A 22578-nucleotide genomic window follows, 5' to 3' on the forward strand; every position below is an offset into this window, starting at 1 on the left:
AATTATTGAATTTGAGAATTATTTTTTTTCTCTTTATACATGTATAATATAATATTATATATTTAAGAAATACATAAATGTTGTATAATTAGAATCATAACAAGAAAATATTGCAATTATTTTGAAAAGATTAATTTTTTTTTTCTTTTTTAATATAGTACAATTATTTTTTAAATATAATTTGAAAGAGAAATTTTTTTAAATTAAATACTTATAAAAGAAGGAAATTTTTTTAATGCTACCTAATCAGTGTGAAAATTCTCTTTATAATTTATTATAATAATTTTTTTTATGTAAGTATGTAATTAAATTTTATAAATTAATATAAAGAATAAAATTGAAACTGTTTGTTTGTTAAAATTTTGAAAAATTAAATATGAAAAAATATCGATGTTCATTTTTCTAATCTTAAATAATATTTTGTTGACGTTTCTATTACATATTTCATAAAATTTATGTGTTGAAATTATTTTTTTTTTTTTGTTTTTTTTTTTAATTTTATTTGAAACATTTACAATATTAACTGGTTTTTTACAACAACTCTTTTATAATACAAACATATTATTTATCTACTTTAAATCAACATCACAAAAATATATTTATTTTATGTAGTTTTAATATTTTTACTTTGGCTTTATTTTAAATATTTATAATTTACAAATTTTTTACAAATCTATTTCTTTTTCCCTTTAATACATTTATAAATATATTCCATTTAATTATAATAATAATATACATAATAAATTGATTTTAAAGTGAATGATTATTAATTCAATGAAAATTAAATTTTTTAAAAATTAATGAACTCGAAAATATTAGAAATTATAAAATAATAATTAATTAATTAATATTTTCAATTAATTGAAACTTGAAATCAAGATAAATCTGATCAATATAATATATTTTTAATAATAACAATATTTTATGGCAGAATACATTTAGAATTTTTACAAAGCAAAAGGAAAATGGTATTTTGTTTACAGTTTTTAAAATTTAACAAAAAATTCAATATAAACTAGGATATGTTTTATACAACAATTAATATTATTAGTTTTAAAAAAAAATCAAAAAATATATATTACAGAAGTTTTAATAACAAGTGCCATATAATTTCAAAAAAAAATCAAAAATAAATTCAAATTATTTGCATTCCCTATCCTTTTTATCTTTTTTCTAAACTATTTAAATAAGAATCGATTTAATATGAAAATTTAATATTAATCAGATATTGAATCAGATAGAAGTTAGTGAATTAAATTAAGAAAAATTGTTAATTGTAAGAATAAATATTATGTATTTCTTGATTCTTAATTAATTTAACCTAAAAATGATAAATTTCTTAATAAAAACAAAATCATAGTCTTTTTTTATATGAAGATTGTATTTTAACGCTTGAATATGAATTTTAATTTTGTATGAAATTAAAAGTAAGATAAATTTTTTATTTTCTTCTTAGAATTTTGCAATTGAAATAATATTCTCGAAATTAATTTTTGCATAATGACTCTCGATAAAATTAGAATATAATCTGATATAAATTCGCTATGGTCTAGTTTTTTTTTCTTTCCAGTTCTTTTTTTTTTTAAGATTTTTCTGCTTTTTTTCTTAACAAAATATATATTTTAAATTTGATAAAGATTACAATTAATGCGTACATGCTTTTTAAATTAATACCCTTATTATGATCGGCGAAACTAATGGCTAGGCGAGTCGAATGGACTAGGCGAATCGAATGACGATTTTAAATTATGATCGACGAATGTTTTCATTCATCAGATCCAAAATTTTGCTACCGCAAGACGTACAGTAAACATACCGAAAATAAGAAGGTTAACATCACATATGTATGAACATTTTTTTTGCTTTTTTACAAAAACAATTGAATTTTTCTATCCTTCTTCAATTGCGGGGTTATTGTCCATTAATTTATTTAAATGCTCGAATTGTTTTTGGTTCGTTTTTTTTCACGCTTAAATTAATATTAAACAATCAATATTTTTTATAATAATTTGTAGAATTTCATGAATTTACTTTACAGATAGTTTAGATTTTTCCATTATATCACCATAAATGCTATAATGTCCAATAAAAAAAAAAAAACACTTATGCATTAATTTGATTTTTCATTCGTCAAGTTTGTCACACAGAATTTTCATTCGACAGATTTGACAGCTCATTCGCCAAAATTTAGGCGAATTCGCTAATCATAATACCAAAATTTCATATTCGCCAAAAATTTCATTCGCTTCACCGATCATAATAAGGGCCTAAATTCGACAACAAATTCTTTATTTATTTTTCTTTTTTCTTTTATTTATAATATATTTATAATTTATTTGCAATTTAAAATTAATTTTACCCAACAATGAATCTGTGTAATACATTATTAGCACATTACAGTAAATATGTTTATAAACATATTTTTATAAATTTATATATATATAATTTGTTTTAAATAATTTTTTGAAAATTTAATTTAATTAAAATACAAAAAAAAACCTGATGCAAGAAAAATACTAAAATGCAATATTAAAAATAAAAACAAAAATGTTCAACAATTTTTAAATGAAGATTTTTTAATTTTATTTTAACAAAAAAAAAAATAAATACAAGGGTATTTTATTTTAAATACACCTAGTGTTCCATAAATTTTTTTATTTTTTTTTTTTTACAAAATTTATTAGTAACTACAACCTTAATTGAATTATAAATTAATTATTGCACTGCGCAACATATTTACATTTATAAATTATATTTTTCTCAAATTATCGTCATAAACATCTTCTGAATCTAAAAGAAAATCAAATGAAATTATAAAATTATAAATGTATAATATTTAAATAATAAAAAAAAATAAGCCATTAAAATTATATCGATTATATTAATTATTAAATAAAGTTCATTAAAATATGTAAACCCCTTCACCAAGCATACTCAAGTCCATTACAATGAAATATTTTCATTATAGACCTTCATTACTTATTTTTATTTTGAATAAGCAAAAAGTATAATAATCAGAATCTTACCCTTTCATCTACATTTAAGAATGAACAGAAAGCAAATATTTATTTATTTTAAATTTAAATCTAACAAAAAAAAAAAAACAGAATCATTTTCAAAAAGCTTGAATACAAGCAGAACATGGACGGAATTTTTTAATATTTTTTTTTTATTTTTTAATGAAAATAATATGTGCACGAAATACAATAACAAAATTTTTATTTAATGAAAGAAAATTTTTTTTATATAAAAATTACTTTATAGAAAATAAATATGCAATTTTGTATTTCTTTTTTAATAATTTTATTAAATAATTTTGAATAAATTTAAAAAAAAATTTCTTATGAACTTCCAAAGTAATAGTGATCCAAATTAACTTGCATATTCGATATTATTGGCGAACAAAACAAATATGAATTAGAATAATGAAAAATTATAAATAATTTTTTTCTAATATCTTATTCATAGAACCAGTTTGCATGTTATTATTTAATTAAATTGCCGTAAATCATTGTATTTAAATGCAACTTTTAATATTGTTTAAAAAAGTTACAACTAAACTATTATTATAACACAATTTTATTTAAGTAATACTTTTTAATATATTTGTAAGTAATTATTGAAATTACTATTAATTAGTTTTATAAATTGTCAAATTGTTACAAATATACAACATATTTCAAGTACATTTACTGATCGAATAACAAAAAAAAAGAAAAAAATCAATAAAACAATTTAATTATATTGTATATTTATTTTGCATATTTGTATTTACTTTATATATTATTAATTATGCTAATCAGTTCTAATTAAAAACAGAGAAAAATAATTAAATACGAGTATAGTACGCAAATAGGTTTCGAATTACAAGACACACTTGTTTTATTTCGTTTAAAACCAAATTATGTAACGTTCCTGTTTTAAATAAATATCTATATTTTACGGTATTAGGATTTTTAATCCAAAATTCGGCATGTTTTAATGAATAAACTTACAGGTTTTGACTTTAGACATAATTATTAATTTTCAAAATTGGGTAACAAAATGATTTTGTTATCTTGCTTTGAAGCTGATACACAGTTGTTTTCGTAAGAAATAATGTTTTTGTTGTGTGATAACATGTAACGTATCGACAATTATTGAAGACTGAAATTCCTTTGTTAATTTTTTTAAAATGGTTTGATTTATTTACACATCTACATGTTATATTTTAAATAAAATTAAGTTTATTTTTTAGTTCAACTACCTAACTATTAAGTTTTTAAAATTTGTAATAAAATGGCATTGTATTTTGCCAAATCCAGCACAATTCACCAAATATTCAAACAATGGATATATCAACAATACAAAATTCGACTGAAAATCTCGGAAAATTTTTAATTATAGTTATAATTGCCATTCCAGGAAAAAGAAGAGTTTTTCCTGGAAGCTCTTAAATGTAGCGTAAAAAAATTGAATTTTTAAAGCTTTACTAAAATAATAGTAAGGTTCGGAGAAAAATATCGTTTTATGTTTATTATTTACATTTTTTTATGATAAAATTATAAAATTGGGCTGCGAATAAGAAAAACTTAATATAAACAAAAAAATATAATCAATTTTAATTTTGAAACAAAAAAATAATTTAAAAGAATGATTCTTGAATTTTAATTTTCGCATTATCCTATATTTACTCATTTTACTATAGAGAAACCAATTCCAAAAAAAATTCTATGTATTAAGGTGAGTATTACAGGACCACTAAACATTCTTTCCTTTTAATTTTCATATGGAACATAGAACTCTTGTAATAATTTTCTATAATTAAAGTTTGATGTCATCACCAGTTCAGAATTGAGTTTAATAAAAAAAGTGTTACAAAATTTTGTTTCAATGAATACATTTTATAACATTAGTTTAAAAATTTTATTATTCACTAAATTAAAATGTTTTGTTTACGTGCTGTGGTTAGAAAAAAAGTAAGTGAAAGTTTTCCATTGAATTTTCATTTTGTGAAAAAATTATAAATTTAAAAATAATACATTAAGAAATTTTCATTTACATAAGAATTAGTGATTTAAGATCAAATATTTAGAGATGATCAATTAGTAAAAAAAGATCGCCTGTTTACTGTAACACTGACATATTCGATTTTTTCAAAATTTGTATATTTGCGAAAATTGTCATATTAAAATTTTGGAATTAAATAAGTTTTTCTTGTTATAGCATTATTTTATAATTTATTGTAATCGCAAATTTTCTAGCTAAAATATTGACATTTTTGCGTTTGTTTTAATTGCTTATTTTTGTTTTATTACAGCGAGTAATGTCACTGTTGCAGCAAATGAGCAATGTGTTAAAATAATAAGTTTAATATTTCATTGTTAACTTCAATTATACGTAGATATGTATATGTATATAATTCTTTTAATAATCGTAGTGCATAAATATACAAAAAATCTTCATTTAAAAATTAAAATTAATACAAGAAGACATTAAATATTTTATTATTATATAATAATGTCGAGTATTTTTTTTTTAAATTTCTTCTGTAAATAAATTAAATTCAAAATTTTATTATTTCATTATGTTATGTGTATATTATGAGATTCATTTTAAAGTTTTCGATTTTTGATTTACATTTTGTAAATTTAGAAATTTTCAAGCAGTCAAATTTAAAACAATAAATTCAATTTTTTATTTAATATATAAAAAAATAAAGTTTTGTTTTTTTTTAATATATATGTAATATTCATAAAATGTATATTGTTTTATAAATTTAATATATATTTTTAGTACATTAACACAAAAAATACTTTCACCAGTCAAAATAAAAAGGAAAATTTATTAAATTTAAAATTAAAATCATTTTGAAAAAACGTGAAAAATAAAATTAATTTTTTTTTTCTTTTCCTTTCTCTTCCATTATTCTAAAGTTTTTAATATTTATGTAGGTATTGAAAAGTCTTACCTTTTTTTTTTGTTAAATAATGTTAAATAATACTTTGTTTTTTATTTTATTTTATACTTCACTTTGTATACGAGGTTTTTGTAAAGATTGTTGTTGTTGCTGTTGTTGTTGCTGTTCGTGATGTTGTAAATCCATTATATTTGCATTAATAATTGCTGTTATTGATGGTCTAATTATTTGTGGTGGCATTGTTAAAGAAACCTCATTACTTGAAATAACTGAATCCGATGCATCACAATAATTGGAATCAATTGAATCATAATTATTTACAACAATTGATCCATCTATTTTAGTATCATTGACGACAAAATTTGTTTTACCATTTGATAAAATTTGCATTGGTATCATATCTGTATTTTTATTTGTTAAATTAATATTTGCTTTTGATGTTTTAATTATATCTGTTGATGAAGTTGTTGTTGTAGTATCATTTAATATTTGATTATGTTTTATTGCTGCAGTAATTTGTGGTGATGATAATGATTTTATTTGATGATCTTGTGTATCATTCACTTGAATTGATGTACGTTTATCACGTCTAGCAGGTACTTTTGGTGGTACTTTTGTTGTAGTAGTTTCATTGATACCGACAATAGTAACAGCACCACTAGTAGCAATATTACTACCAACATTAACATTAGTATTACTGCCAACAATTGTAACAACATTACTACTACCTCCAGCAGATATATCTATACTACCATTTTTCATAACTGATGAAGATATTTTAACATTGCTATCTTTATCTTTTTCCTTATCTTTGTCTTTATCTTTTTCTTTATCCTTATCTTTATCTTTAACTTTTTTAAATCCAGCAATCAATGCTTTTTGAGCTTGAGCCTTAATACCGCCAACACCACCTTCTTTACTTGATCGTATACCAATATTTCGTGTACCAATTTGATTCTTATCACCACCATCCTCTTCAGATATGCTTGTTAATGGAACGGAACCACTAGCATTTTGTTGCTCAATTTGTATAGGAATATCATCTGGAATATATAGGTTATGATTTGTTTTAAGGAGGTGTTAAAATTATATTTTAAGATAACTAAATTTTGGTTAACTGTTTTTGTTGTTGGGTTAATGTTTTAAATTTATCCAACCGCAACCGAAAAATTTAAATTAATTTATATTAATTAAAAAATAAAAATTTTAATTGATGTTATGTTTGAAATTGTTTTAAAGTTCTACAAATTATTAATTGTTAGTTTACATTTAAAAAAAATACTAGATAATAATGAGATTATAATGGAAAATTAATTATTAGTACGCAATATCATTTTTTTTACAAAATTATAAAAAAAAATAAACAAGATTTTAAAATATTTCTGTTTTTGGTTTTTAATACAAATATTTTTATAAAGCTGAAAATTTTTTTTTATGAATGATTTTTCAATTTTGAAAATTCAACTCATATGCAATTGTTACTTAAATAGTATTTATAAATGCGTATACAAAATATAAATCCCAATTCCTACGTGAAGTTACTCACTTCGAATCAGAGAAAACAGCATTCAAAATGATGTCAATGCAAATATATACCGAAACTGAAAAGATACTGAAAAAAAAGGCACCCTAGACAATGTGAAAAAAAGCAATAATTGTTTATAAGTAATTCACTTACATACATACATGCACATATATATACATAATACATATATGCAAGTGAAATATCTATTGCCAATGACTTAAAAATTTTTTTGATTAAATGAATATTTTAAATGAAAGTCAATAGTTAGAAAGTATTACCAGACCATTTATAATATTATTAGTACTAAGTAATACTAGAGCATTTAATACTAACTGACAATATTTATAAATAATACATAATATTTCTATTTATAAGAGTTATAATAAAAAATCAAAACTAAATTTGAAATCAAATAATTTGTTAATAAAATTTTGTCAAAATTCCTAAACTTGTATGAAAAATTTTTATATTTATTGCAAATACACATTTGACTTTTTGTTTTCCACAATTCTTAAATGACAAAAAGAAATGCTTTATTGACAAAAAATTTAAAAGTGTGCAATACAAAGAACAGGAACAAAACTGGGGTGTTTTGAACAAAATTTTATTTTTTCTTTACGAATAACATTGCATCATTTATTTATTTGCAATACAAACCATTATTGTTGTTGTGAATACATAAGTTATATATTTTTAATTCTTATAAGTTATGACATGAAATTGTTACAAATTTTTGCAGTACTACATAGGTTATAAATATCCTAAATAATTAAAAATAATTGAATTAATTGTGAAGGTAATTTTTGCAAACTGCACGTTTTACATAAAAAAATATTAAAATTATAATTTAAATAAGATTCAAATACAGGAATTAAAAATGATGTTAAGTGTAATCGAGATGTCAGAAGGAAAAAAAAAATAATTTCACTAAAAATTAAAAATTATAATGTATTATAATAAAATACACAATTTTATAAATAAAATTAATGATCCCAGGATTACTAAAGTCAAAAAATGAGAGAAAAAATTAGAAGGGAAATATTCTGGTTTCATATTTTTAATAAAGTTTAATTCTTCAAAAATTTTTTAATGATTTTGTTACGATCATTAAATAAAATACAATTAATGTTGAAAAATATTTTGCAAAGCACTAATTTTCAGCAAATCACTAATTTTAAATTATGAAATAATTTTTCACCACAAAAATATATCTACGGAAATTTTTCAAAGCATAATAATCCTATTTTAAATAATAATGAAAATTGACAAGAAACTATCAAATCAGTCTTGTGTCAAAAATCTGTTATGATTATGACAAGAAATTTTTTTTTTTAATTGTTTATTATAAGTTATTATATAATGTTAATGTATAATATTAGGCCTTTTCATAAACGCAGTATATCGCGATTTATAGTAAAAATGGCGCATATTTATATTATGTAAAAAAATATGCAATTTAGTGCAATTAGTAGCGCGTTTAAATCACAACAACTGTTTTGATTTTAATAGAATAGTTAAAAATAATATATTGCATATTTTATCACGTTATGTTTTTGTAGCAGTATTTCGATTAACAGTTGTTATTTTGCAGAATTGCGTTTATGAAAATCTCTATTTTGATTTTATTAAGAATAAAAATTATTTTTACAATTTAAATGATTAAATACCTTTTAAACAATAAATTATAACTAATTTATACTTAGTCTATGGTTATGGTACTTATAATTTAATTTTATTTATTAAGAAATAATCGAATTTTTTAGTATTATATTCTTTTTAAATGATTATTTAAAAAAAATTAAAACTTTTATACAAAACATAGTACAAATTTGAAAAAAAAATGATATTGCATACTGATAACAATTATATAAGGTTATTGTTGTTTTGATATTCAAAAGAGTCTTGAAATGAAACATAATATTTATTTTCTTATTAAAATCATGAAATAAATTTATTAAATATTTTTTCCTTCTTATATATATATAATTACGTATATTCTTCTCTATCATCATATACATATTAATATATACACATGTATACATATATTATGCATATTAGAAGTATATTTTAAGAATAGCATGTATAAATAAATAATATATTAAATAATTTTATTTATATATATATATATATATATTTTTTAACAATTTCTCAATATAAATATTTTTTTTTTAAATTTCAACAAAAAATGAATTAAATAATTTTTTTTTTCTCATTTTAATTCTCTATATTTTTAGCTTACCTATTTTTCTTGCATGCATTCTTTATAATTTTACATTCGTCTAATTCAACGTTTTCAAAATTAAATATTAAATTTAATAATGTATTTTTAGCAAATTTACATAACACAAAATTAAAAATCAAAAATTTTAAATAATTATTTGTTAATAATCAATTTTTTTTTTTATAAAATAAATTAAAGAATATAAATCAAAATTTTTTTTATATATTTTTAAAATTTTTATAAATTTATATCATATTATATAATTTTTTTTCTTTGTTTTTAATAATTTTTATATTAAATGCAAAAAACTTTTTTATAATTATAATAGGTTAAGCGATTATTTAATATAAGTATAGTATTGAAAATTACAAAAAACTTATTATCGTATTTAATAAAATGAAAAAAAAATAAAAATAAATTTATAAACTAATTATAAGCGTTAAAACTAATAACAATAGAAATAATTTAGGATAAAATTGAATAATAGCAATGATGATAATTTATGCATAGACTTTTCTAATATAAATAAACTTTTGTCATTTTTAGGTTCAATTTGAAAAAATTTATAAAAAAAATGGAGATTTACGAGTATGCAGTTCTTACTTAGATCTTAATATAATACAAAATCTTAAAATTATCGAACATGCTGTTCGATAAATTAAAATTATTTTAGCATACTTAATATTCTTAAAGATTTTTAAGATTTAAGTTAGAATTTTAAGTGAATATTGGAATTATCGAAAATCTTCAACGCTAGATTATAAAAAGAAAATAAAAAGTGTGAATAGGTCTGTTGAATCTTAATAAAAATGATATTATATTACAGCAGTTTATTCATGAGAATGCTCCCCACGATATTATAGTTATAACCTATTGTTTCACATTACGAAAGTATAAAAATCAACACTAAGAGAAATTTTTCTAAAAATTGATTTTAATTTAGAAAAATTTATTAAAAAATTAATTTTTTTTTATAAAAATATATTTATAATTATTATATCCATCATTATAATGCTAGAAATATTCATTTAGTTAAATGGATTTGTATTATGCATATATAAATAAACATATGTGTTGTCACAATCAATTTTAATTATATAAAAATAATAATTAAAAAAATTTAAATAATTTGCATCACAATCCACTCTAGAGTCTAAATTATCTTAATATGATTATTTGAAAAAATATTGGAATCTAATTTTATATAGCGAAACTATTAGAAATTTGATTTATTTTAACTGTAACAATTAATTCTAATTATATTTTTAATTTTATAAGTAGTATTAATAGTATAAGTATAGTAATTGTAAAAAATAAAAAATTAATTTATATTTTTTTTTTTTCAAAAATATTTTTTATTTAAATAAATAAAATTGAATAACATAAATATTTGTGCTTTTAATATGAAAAGAAATATAGAATTTCTTTTGCCTTATATAATCTTAATTTATACACAATAAAAACTATCAAGCTATAATTTATATATCATAGAGTAAGTTTCCGTACCTATGGGTAGCTTTACCTGTGGCTATAGTAATATTTCAGAAAAGATTTTAAAAAAATATTTTTCATTTCAGAAAACACTATTCTACTATTATTCGAAACATAATAAATTTTTTACCTTGGAAAAGTAAAATTTTTTATTAAATTTATAAAGTTTGTATGTTGACTGTACCAATAATATTTTTACTTTTAATTAGATATTAATTGCATTATATTTTCCATAACATTTTTTAACCAAAATTTTTTAAATTGTAATTTGAATTTTGATTTTTAAAATTTGATTCAAATCGGACGATAATAAAAATTCGTTTTTTGTCCACTGGTAGTTCGAAACTCACCCTACTTTTTATTTTAAGAGAAAAATTTGAAACATGTTATAATTACTTATTGGAAAAAATTCAATAGAATTAAATTTATATTTTATAAGTATTTTATTTTTGTATTATTATTTGTCATCGCCATAGTTCTTTATTGATATATTTTTTTTCTAACATAATTTTTTCATTTAGTATTTTTTTTTTGTGTATTATCAAGTATAATAGAATTAAATGAATGAATTTGAAAATCAGATGATTTGAAAAAGAAAGAAAATATATAAATGAAATTACTATAATGAAATTTTAAAGCCATACAATAGAGCTATTTATGTAGGCATTCATAAAGCTTTTTGAAATCAACTAAAAACAAAAAAGAACAGCCAAATTCTACATTTTAGCTAAAAATTAATTAAAATGTGATAAAAATAAAATAATTTTATCATTTTTTTTATGTATAAAACTTAAAATAATATTTACATTATATTTATAAATATAAAAATGAAAGCAAAAAAAAAATGGCAAATAATTTATTTTTGTGTTTTTTTATAATTTTATAAATTTTTTACAATTATTTTTTGTACTACAATAAAATATTCATTTTATAATATACATACATACGTACTATATAGTTTATATGTATATACAAAATTATAATTATCATTTTTTAAATTATTTTCTTTTTTTTAAAGATTTTAAAAATTTTTCTTAATTAGTATTTTGATTCAATTAGGTAATCATTTTATACCTAGTTCATCTCCCGATTCAAGGTATTTTCGTGAACGACAAAGTTATTTTATCGTATTTATTTTATCGTGTAGCAAAATAATTTTTTTTCTTGCTTAATGCTCTTGTATAAAATTACATTGTATAAGTAAAATGAAATCTGATTAAACGGTAAAAAAATAACAAAGACCTACTCTTATGTATAATGAATCGGGAGTAAAACGCATCTTGTATTTATAAAAGAAGCGCATGCAAAGTCAATTTTTTAATTTACATACTTAAAATACATATATATAAGTTTTTATTATAAAATATATTAAACATAATGTAAATTAAAACAAAAAAAAAAAGAATTAATTCAGAATTGGAAATTTTTTTTTAATGTTAAAATAAATAATAATAAATAAGAATTAATATAATTATTTTGTTGGATTGGGTCTAATGACTTTAAAATTTAATAGGGTTTTTTTTATTTAGTTTTATGTTGATAAAATACAATTTGTTGTTTTTTAATAAATTAGGTTCAAACTTATCATATTTTAAGATAAGAAATCTAAAATTAAATCTACGATAAAGTCTGGTGACTGTTTATACATGAAACTAAATCAGCTAATCGCTTTTCCAATATTTCTTAAAAAACTGATTGTCGCCATAAAATCTAACAATAAATCTAATGAAAATAGAGTAATTTCTATTATTTGTCACCAGACAAAATTTCATATAAAACAGCGTTTACCATATACAACTTTCAGACAACTCAGATTCGTAAATTTGTCAAATATGTGAACAGTTAATAAGACTTTACTTTTAAGAAGAGTTACTTTTAAAAAATATTTAATTTATATTTTTATTATAGAAGAGACATAAAAAACTCTTGAACACAAAAAAAATTGTTTTGATTTTCTTTTGAAGAAAATTATGCAACCAACTATTTTGAAATTTGAATAGTAGGAAGACCCTATTTTAATTTGTTTTTTTTTATTTGTTTTTGAAAATATTTCCTGTTTCCAAATATAATTTGAAATAATTAATAGTAATAATATTAATTAATAATAATTTTCTATGGTTTATAAGTTCTTTTTGAACAATATATTTAATTTAATACAAATATAAAGGAAAACTTTATTATTACATAAATACATTGGGTTTTATTTTTTTTTATCAAATATTCGAGATACATAAATAATATTTTTTTTCTATATCAATTATTTTAAATATAATTAAAGTTAAATAATAAAATAGATTTTGACTTTTTTTTCGACTAGACAGAAATTTATGAAAAATAAAAGAGGAAATCCAAGAATCTAATAAAATTTTAACTAAAATCAATTGCAAAAATTAATAGCAAGAATCTTAGAAGAAATTATAGTACAAAACAAAGTGAAATTTTAATTCTTTCATGATACATGATTTAATGATATTTTCGTAATTATATTTTCCAATTGGAAAAAATTAAATTAAAAAATTTTTTCTTCAAACTTAAATTTTTAACAAATTGCATAACTAAATTTAAATATAATTTCAACAATTTTTCAATATATATATGTATACATATAAAATAATTATTTTTTTTTTTTAAATATTTTTGAAAATGAAGAAAACTCCCTTTAATTCAAAAAAAGACACTTTATTCGTATGCTAATAATCTGTATTTTGTCGAAAACATAAGCAATTTTCAATAAAACCTGATTTTCTTATTTAGAAATAAAATGTTATTACAACAAAATAAAGTATCTTTTTTCGAATTAAGAGCACATTCATTTTGAAATTTGTATATTCAAAAAATTATCAATTTATTTTATAAAAATATTTTTTTTTGAAAATTTCGTCTATCTAATATGGCTTAATAAAGCTTAACAAAAGCAATTGATTCTACAAGTTCATGCTTTTGATTATATGGAAAATTATAAAACTTATAAATAATTAATGAAATTTATAAAATATGGCAATATATATTAAAGCTTGAATTTTATACAAAGCAGAAATAATTTTATTCTATATAATTATGAAAATAAATTAAAAATTTTATTGGATGAAAATTACCAGTAATAAGTAATATTTTTGTATAATATTAGAATTTAATATTAGAATTTAAAGAGAAGTAGTTAAATTGATTTTTACAAATAAAAAAATAATAAAATTCAAATGCCTTAATTAAAAATATAATATCGAACACCTAAAAATAAACTTTATTTTATATAAATTTTTCATTATTGTAATATTTCATAGATTTATTTGATATTTGGTAGATTTATTTCTCAATACTTCCGATATAATTCGATTGTTCTACTACAATATATTATAGGATAAAAATGTAATGATATAAGAAAAATAAATTTTTATCTCTTAATAACATGAAAAATTTAGAAAATTTCAATTGGAGGATTAAATCCTCATTCTGTATCTCAATTTTTTACTCATCAGGTTCAAATTAAGTGAGTAAATGCGATTTACATAACATAGCTGAATATAGAATATTTTCAATATAGAATATTTTCCATACTTTGTTGGTATTATAATGTTTTTAACTTATAATTATTGAAAGATGTTATAATTATATTTCTGTATTTAATATAAAAATAATGCATTAAATATTTTAATTTATATTTAAAGCAAAGAATATAAAACAAAATCATTTGAACTAAATATGATGTAATCGTTGAAAAAAACCTAGAAATATTTTACAATAATTTTTATTTTATATTTTTGTATATATAAATATAAAGCAATAAAACATAAGCTAGAACAAATTATAATGGACAGCCTTAAAGGATTAAGCTACTTTTATATTTAAAAATAACAATTAAATGACTACATACTTTTTAATTAAAATTATATATAGCTACATTTATATAAAAAAAATTGAATTATGTATTTTCTTATTTTGGAATTTGAAGCAAATTTATCTTGTTTTTTATGAAAAATGGAAAAAATGAGTTTAATTGTTGTCCTTTCACTTTTAACAGTGATTAGCAAATAAATAAATTAAAAAAAAATGATGAAAGTTTAGCAAATTTACATTTAAAATGAGTACAGTAAAAACTACTATAGATTTTAATTATTTTTTTTTTTCTTTAAAAGTAAAAATTGCCTTCAACTTTTCCTATCAAAAGTACAAGTTTCTGTAGTTCTAAACAGTTTTATATAACAATATAGCTCCATGCCCTCATTCAAAAACAAAGAAAGGAAAGAAATAAAACTTATGTGCTTTTAGCAAATTTACTATAAAAGTAGAATTCTGTATATTTAATTTGAAAACTGCAAAATGTAGCTTGAAAATAACAATTTTGCTTCTTTAATTTGGCTAAACCTACTTTAAGTAAAGTAAAGTAATTCTTATTTTGCCTTTAGCTAAAAATTGTGCTAAAATTTAAAAAAAAAAAAAAAAAAATTCAAATTGCGGTGTAAAGAAGTCAAATTAGAATAAATCATTTTTGCTTGAAAAAACAGCTTATTAAAAAGAAATTCCAATAATTGAAGAAAAGAAAGTTATTAAAAATTTTTTATACCATTACAATGTTTCAATTAATTTAAAACGCAGAGAAGAGAATTTTAAATACACTATTAAAAATAAATAGAATTCAAATCATTGTAAAAAATGCTGCCAATAAGTTTAATTTTTTAGGATTAATCTTCGTCTTCTTTATCTTAATATAAATTAATAATAATTTGTGAAATTATTTGAAGTATTGAAAATTTTTGGATTAAAATCCAGAATAATAATTTAGTAAAAATTTATGGATAATGATTTAGATAATTTAGTATTTCGTAGCAATTAAATGCTTTTAGATCAACTATAAGAAATTTTTTTTAACTCGATTTTATTTGTGGAAAATAACAATTAAATTTATACGATAATAATAGACATTAAGTAATTACAATAAGAATTTTGTGATTTAAGCTGATTATTTTGTTGATTTTGGAAATTCCAATCATAAATATAATTGTTAGATTAGGTCATAAATGAATCGAATATTGAAATACATTATTAAGAAATTTAATATGAAAATGATTCAGAAAATTTTCAAAAAATTTGATTTTTGAGAAGGCAAAATTTTAGTATTTTCTTATTTCATATTAATTACCAGTTTAAATAAGCTAGCATTTAAAAAACAATAAAACATATTAAAGGAAAATATTTCGTAATAGAAGGCAGCATTTTTTAACAGAAAATTTTATTCCTATTTATTTAGAATAGTATATCCAGCTGATGTCTGCAAAACATGTATACTAGCTGGTCGAACATTTCCTAATAATGAATCGTGTTCATCGGCTGAATCGTCTTGTGAATCTTCTAAAGTTTGATATAATCTAGCACCGGCACTTGATCTAATTTCAGATGATTTTTTAATTGGTGATGGGGTTTTTTTACGACGTATTGCAGCTGGTAACAACATAAGAGCTGATGATGCTGTTGAATTTCCAGATGTTATTGGCAATAATGTACCATTTTCATCTCTTGCATTAACATTCAATTGTTGTTGATTTTGATTAACGCCATTAGTTGGTGCACTAACTAATTGTTTCGTTTTAATTTTAGGTGAATTATTCGGACTGGAATTTTTTGATGATGATAATGATTTTTTTGGTGAATCAGGCTCTTCTTCGATACTTGATGTTTTACTACCAGGACTATATTTCCATCCCCAATTTTTCCATTTGCGAGGATTCATTTTCATGGCGTCTAATATATTTTTACCATCTTTTGGTAATTGAGTTGAAGATGATTGATTATTATTTAGATTGTTAATGTCATCTATACATGAATTTGCAGATCCATTATTCAAAATTTCTGTAGAAGTTAAATTTTCGTTACGTTCAATTAATTGTGGAGGTAATCGTGCCAGAAACTCCATATCCAAATCATCTGTATGTATATTAAGGTCATAAGGTTTTTTATTATAATTTTGAAGTTTTCAAATATCCGTCAATTTTGGTTATTATTTTTTTTTTGTTTTTTTTTTATAACAAAAGAATAAAAACAAAAGAATTTTATTTCATATAAAAATTTTTTTATACTTTTATAAAAAAAAAAATGATTTCTTTTATTTCTTGTTAATTTGATTTTAATTAAAAAATTTTCAAAAGATATAGAAATAAAATAGCAGTGAGATATTCTTTAAAACATTTATAGATGTGAGTAATAACAAAAAAGTATATCAAACAAAATCTCGCCTAAAAGGTTTAAATTAAAAGAAAAGATAACAAAACTAATGCCATATATATCTATCAGGCCACCAAGCTCAAAGAGTAAATCAAAAATCATTTCCAAATTTGTCTGAAAAACGCTAGGGGTGTAGATAGATTTGGCATTAAATAAAACAGCCGATATATAATTTGTTAAAAACAGCTATTAACGTAATTGAACCAGATTGAAGATTTTATTATGTGAGAAATTCATTTTAAAAATTCAAATTTTCCACAGGTTCATTAACATTAAAAAAAATTATAGAGAAATAAAACAAAAACAAAAAAAATACAACAAAATCAAAAAAATTACATTAAAAGCTTAATTTTTTAGTTAAAATTTAAAAATCATACAATTTTGGTTCAAGAATAAAGTTTGTTAAAAATTGGTTTTATATTATATAACATTGATATTTCTACTAAACCTAAAAATTTAATACATTTCCATTGAATTTTATACCATGATTTTAAGAATAAATTTTCTAATTGCAGTGCAATTTTAAAATTATAGTACAAAATGTCAAAATGTAATTTGATATTGATATTTTAAAATTGTTTCTTTATATAGCCTATTATTAATTCTATACATCTACCTACTTTTTTTTTCTTTGCTTATTTGAAAATAAAAGTTGCTTGAGATTATGTACTATACTACCTATATTGAACGAATTTTCGCATGCGAAACTTTCTTATTCATCTCATTTGTATTTAAAAGGAAACGTCTAATTCACTTACAAAATAAATGTGCATTTAACTTTTTTCAATTTGTGAAAAATGCAAATTAAAAATGCCGCTACTATTTACTTTTAAATCTAATCTTGAAACAAAGCTCATTATTCTATTTGTAACAGTAAAGTACATACTGAAATAATATTTAAAATGTCACTTTGAAAAGAGAATATTTGACTTTTTGAAAATTTGAGATTTTAATTTAATTTATCATTATTGTTTCTATTAACTGCACAGCTGTAATACATTTCTAATGTAAAAATACAATTTTTGTTTTTTTTGCTTTAGTGATATTCGAAAAATTATACCGTAACGTATAAAAGAGACTGCGATGGATTAATTTTTTCTTATTGTAGGGTACCCTCCCTCCGAAACGTAACTACAAGATTTAAGCTGCGATCACATACAGGTCGCACAATTTGAAAGTATTTTTTTTATTAAGAGTGTAATTTATTTACTATTTAAATATTAAAGAAACTTTTTGAACCTACTTTTTGACCTTTATTTGACCTTGATGGAATAATTAGTTAAAATGATATAGACTTTTAAATTATATGAATATTATACCATTAGCAATTGTTTATTGCTAAGTCAACGCCGTTTACAAATATCCCACTGTTTGCAGTATATTTTGAAGAAAGTAAAACAAAAAAAAAATGGTTTTGCTACATAAAAAAAACTGTATATACGGAATATTTACCAGGTTTTCTAAGGTATATTAAATTCTTATTTTATATTATTTTCATCTAGATATGTCTTTTATCCAATCTATATCTTTCATTTAATTTAAATATGAAAACTTTCACTAATACTTGTATAATATAGTTGCAAAATAGTTTATTTTATAATAAAACTTAAGTTATTACCACGATGATAATAATTACAATAACAAAACGATAAAATACAATAGCATATTGTAAATTTAACTGTTTCAATTATAAAATTTAATTATAATGTTTTTATTAGAGAAAAGCAATACTATTTCTTTTTTTAACTAGAAACATTAATTTATCATCTCAACTATTTTAGTTTAATTTTCTTTTTCATTGTTGTGAGATTATATGCTGATAAAATACTAATTATAATACTATGTAAAATTTAACACGTTTCTTAACATTTTTATAATGTTTTAAATAATAAGAAACCACTAAAATACAGGATGCTTTTAATCAATTAATAAAAATAGAAAGTAGGAAACAACATTAATAATGTAGTGCTACATAAAAATATTTTAAAACCCTATAAATAAAAATAATTTCTATTTAACATTTAATATTAACAATTAAAAAATAAATAAAAATTTTGAAAAACACTTAACACCGATTCGACAAATTTGAATGTATATGAAACTACTACTGTTCAAAATAAATGAAATTCAATGGTGTATTTTCTCGCTATAATAGTTTTATTATTAAATAATACTTAAAAAAAAATATACCAACATTGAGGTTTATAATTATAACTGACAATTTTTTTAATAGTTTTGAAGACATTTTGTTTTTCAATTTTACATAGGGAAAAGAAGTAAATTTGCACAAAGTTTAATTTCACATTTGCCTTGAACAACTAAGAATTTAACATATTTTATGTTTTTTTGGAATCTACATTACGCTCTCTCAAATCATCAAAAAGTTCCGAATCTTGATGATTGCTTTTCTTGAAAAACTGAATTAATCATAACAATTTAGTGAAGTTATTTTTTAATTTTTTTCAAATATAATATTATAAATAATAATTTACATGATCTATAGCAAGACAAAAAATTTAATACAATAAAATTTAATACACTTTGGTTACTCTAACAATTTCAAAACACCTTTAAAAAATTATATATATACAGTGTGGATCATGTATGTACTATGTTTGGAAATATAATATGATAATATATAATAAATAATAAGAACAGAAATTCTTCTGAAAATAGCTTTTCTGGTAATCCGGAATTCGACCTTACAAATACCAAAGCGTTAAATATTTAGTAAATATATTAAATAAAACAACAGAAAAACAAATAAATGAAAGAAAAGAAAAACAAACATAAAAGCTAATAAGCCAAATTTTATAAATGAATGCATATTTACATTTTAGAATGCATAAAATTCTTCGTATTTATCACAAAAAATGAAACCTGTACGTTTTTTTATGTACACTTTGAATTTTTATATAAAAGACATAATTATTAAAATTTTAAATAACAGTATTTAAGTAATAATATAATATGATAAATGTTATATACATTATTACTTGCAAATAATATAAAAAAAACACTATAGATATTTATAGTAGAAACTTATTGACACTCTTATATCACAATAATATCACAATATTTTCACTTTTGTAATTTTTATTTAAATTATGAATAATGAACAAACAGCAAAAATATATTTAAGTTGTTTTTAGTTTATATAAAGTATAAAAAAGGTTATGATTCGATAACGGTGAACAGCAGTAATATGCAGTGTAGAAGAAAATTAAATTGAAAATAAGCTCAAATAGCAAGAAAAAAAAACACTTACCCGGAAGTTTCTTTGTCCTAAATGAAGCATTTGTAATCATCGATTTCGAAACAACAACGGTTGTAGTAGCTGGTGTTAGAGCTACACTTAATCCCATTGGCCCGTCATTAGGTTGACCTACATAAAATACATGAAAACAATAGTTAATCAAATACATTATACCTTACAGGAAAATTTAAAACCAATCTGATTTTAATTAAGATTTACCTGACGGATTTGCATGTAATGAATGTCTTACTGCGTTTGTAACTAAAATAGAATCAGCAAACATTTCGTAACATGCTCTATGATGAATATCTTCAAGTGTTTGTATAGCAATTGTACCGAAATCATTAAACATTGCAAAATATATTGAATGCACTAATTCAATCAAAAATGGTGACGATAATGCGATTCTAGGTGATGCTTTCGGTGATAGTGCTGACGGTGAAGTGACATTTGATGGATCGCTGCCATATGATGTACGATAAACATGACCAGATTTAGCAAAACCTTGATTAACTATTTGGGATGCAACTCTACATAAATGCAACAAAGCTGCTTTTTGTATCAAACTCAATTGTTGATTATAACAAAATAATAGTGCTGTCATAATTTTCATTCGATTTTGAGCATTTATTAACTCAATTTGAGGTAGTGGACCCCATTTTACATCACGGTTAATATTTTCTTCCCATCTTCGCAAATCGGTTGCATGTAAGGTACTTTTTTCCTAAATTAAAAAAATACACATGTATGTACATATTTTTTTCTACTTAAAAATTCAATTTTCTTTTTACCTCGTGATATATAGATGCCTGAGCAAGAACAGGCATACGAAACGAAACAATTTTCGGTTGCCCATCATCTGTACTTACTTCAATATTATATATACTAATTAATAAAGTTTCAACACTACGGCAATTTTTTTTATCACCCATTGCTACAGAATTAAGATAAATATATATCAACACTGGAATAAATTGTAAAGCGAATCGTCTTAGTTTTTCTTCACTTGACCGATAAAAGCTGTGAAATTGATTGCAGACCGAATGTACCAACTAAAATATTTATTGCCAATGTTTTAAAAATATTAGAAAAAAGTATATTCTTACATCAGGATATTTAATTCGCTCATTTAAAATCGTGTAGATCGCATCTACTACCTCGGGGTTCATCTCATGCATATTCGCGAAAACACGCATCTCTTCGTCATCTTCAATTGATTCATACTCTGACAACCAATCTTGAACAATTGCTTCAGCCATTACTTTATATCACATTTCCTACATAAAATAAATTAATATAATTCAATTGCGGAATAGATTTTACAGGAAAAATTTCAAATTTACAAATCTAAATTGATTTTTATCAGAATATAAAAGCAACAATTTGTTGCTGGTGTACTTATGAATGTAAAATTTTCTTAATATAATTTAAGTAATTAGCGAAAAAGGTGCTTATTATTTTCACACTTTGCACATTTTTTATTTTTAATTGAATAATAATTAAGTTTATTAAAATATAAAATTCTTACCTTTTTGGAACTTTGAATTCACTAGACTTTGTATTTAAGTCTAATTTCAATCATCATAGAGTAGAGAGGTGAATTAGTACTGTCAATTACTGTCAATTAATTTGTAAGACATGATAGTGTCACGATAATCAAATAAATTAATATAAAAACGAAGCCATAATGAACGCGGTATGCGGCATGATTTAGATGCAGACTTATAATGAGAAAACGCCTAAAGTTATATTTCTAAGGTTTGCCTTACATTTAAAAACTACTACCATACCAACTTACACCCAAACTATAAACCTTACATTATATTATAATGTTTTTAAAATCTTTGCTTAAAGCTTTACATTATATATTGCTTATAATTTTTCATTCTGAGAAATTACTCCAATATTGAAAATATTTATTTTTGGGCTAACAAAATATATGTTTTTTTTTTCATGCTAATGTTCTTTTT

At 20.8% G+C, this 22578-nt stretch overlaps 1 protein-coding gene across 3 annotated transcripts; it reads right to left on the minus strand.

Annotated features, from left to right (window-relative positions):
- On the minus strand, positions 1-22203 carry LOC129610909 (hyccin). Of its 3 annotated transcripts, XR_008697109.1 has the most exons (7): positions 22137-22203; positions 21715-21885; positions 21400-21660; positions 20828-21332; positions 20621-20737; positions 5951-6942; positions 1-2790 (listed from the first exon to the last, which is right to left on the minus strand). XR_008697109.1 is itself a non-coding variant. In XM_055523707.1 (6 exons), the coding sequence occupies exons 2-6, from the start codon at positions 21865-21867 to the stop codon at positions 6002-6004; spliced, it is 1977 nt and encodes a 658-aa protein (XP_055379682.1). In that variant the 5' UTR covers positions 21868-21885; positions 22137-22203; the 3' UTR covers positions 5660-6001. The 3 variants fall into 3 exon arrangements, 2 of the variants coding, with proteins under 2 accessions (XP_055379682.1, XP_055379683.1); XM_055523707.1 differs by lacking the exon at positions 1-2790 and having other exon boundaries at positions 5660-6942; XM_055523708.1 differs by lacking the exons at positions 1-2790; positions 5951-6942 and adding an exon at positions 16164-17055.
- Positions 22204-22578: the final 375 nt, after the last annotated feature.

Source organism: Condylostylus longicornis, unplaced genomic scaffold (genome assembly GCF_029603195.1).
Source record: "Condylostylus longicornis isolate FDR11 unplaced genomic scaffold, ASM2960319v2 ptg000048l, whole genome shotgun sequence".
NCBI classification, from domain to species: Eukaryota; Metazoa; Arthropoda; class Insecta; order Diptera; family Dolichopodidae; genus Condylostylus; species Condylostylus longicornis.

Bases quoted from the DNA above. Each gene is read 5' to 3' on its own strand.
- LOC129610909 (XM_055523707.1), bottom strand. From the start codon at position 21,867: ATGGCTGAAGCAATTGTTCAAGATTGGTTGTCAGAGTATGAATCAATT. The intron at 21,661-21,714 runs GTAAGAATATAC...TAAATATTTTAG, and splicing joins AGCGAATTAAATATCCTGAT to TTGGTACATTCGGTCTGCAA. The intron at 6,943-20,620 runs GTAAGTGTTTTT...TATATATTCCAG, and splicing joins TAGGACAAAGAAACTTCCGG to ATGATATTCCTATACAAATT.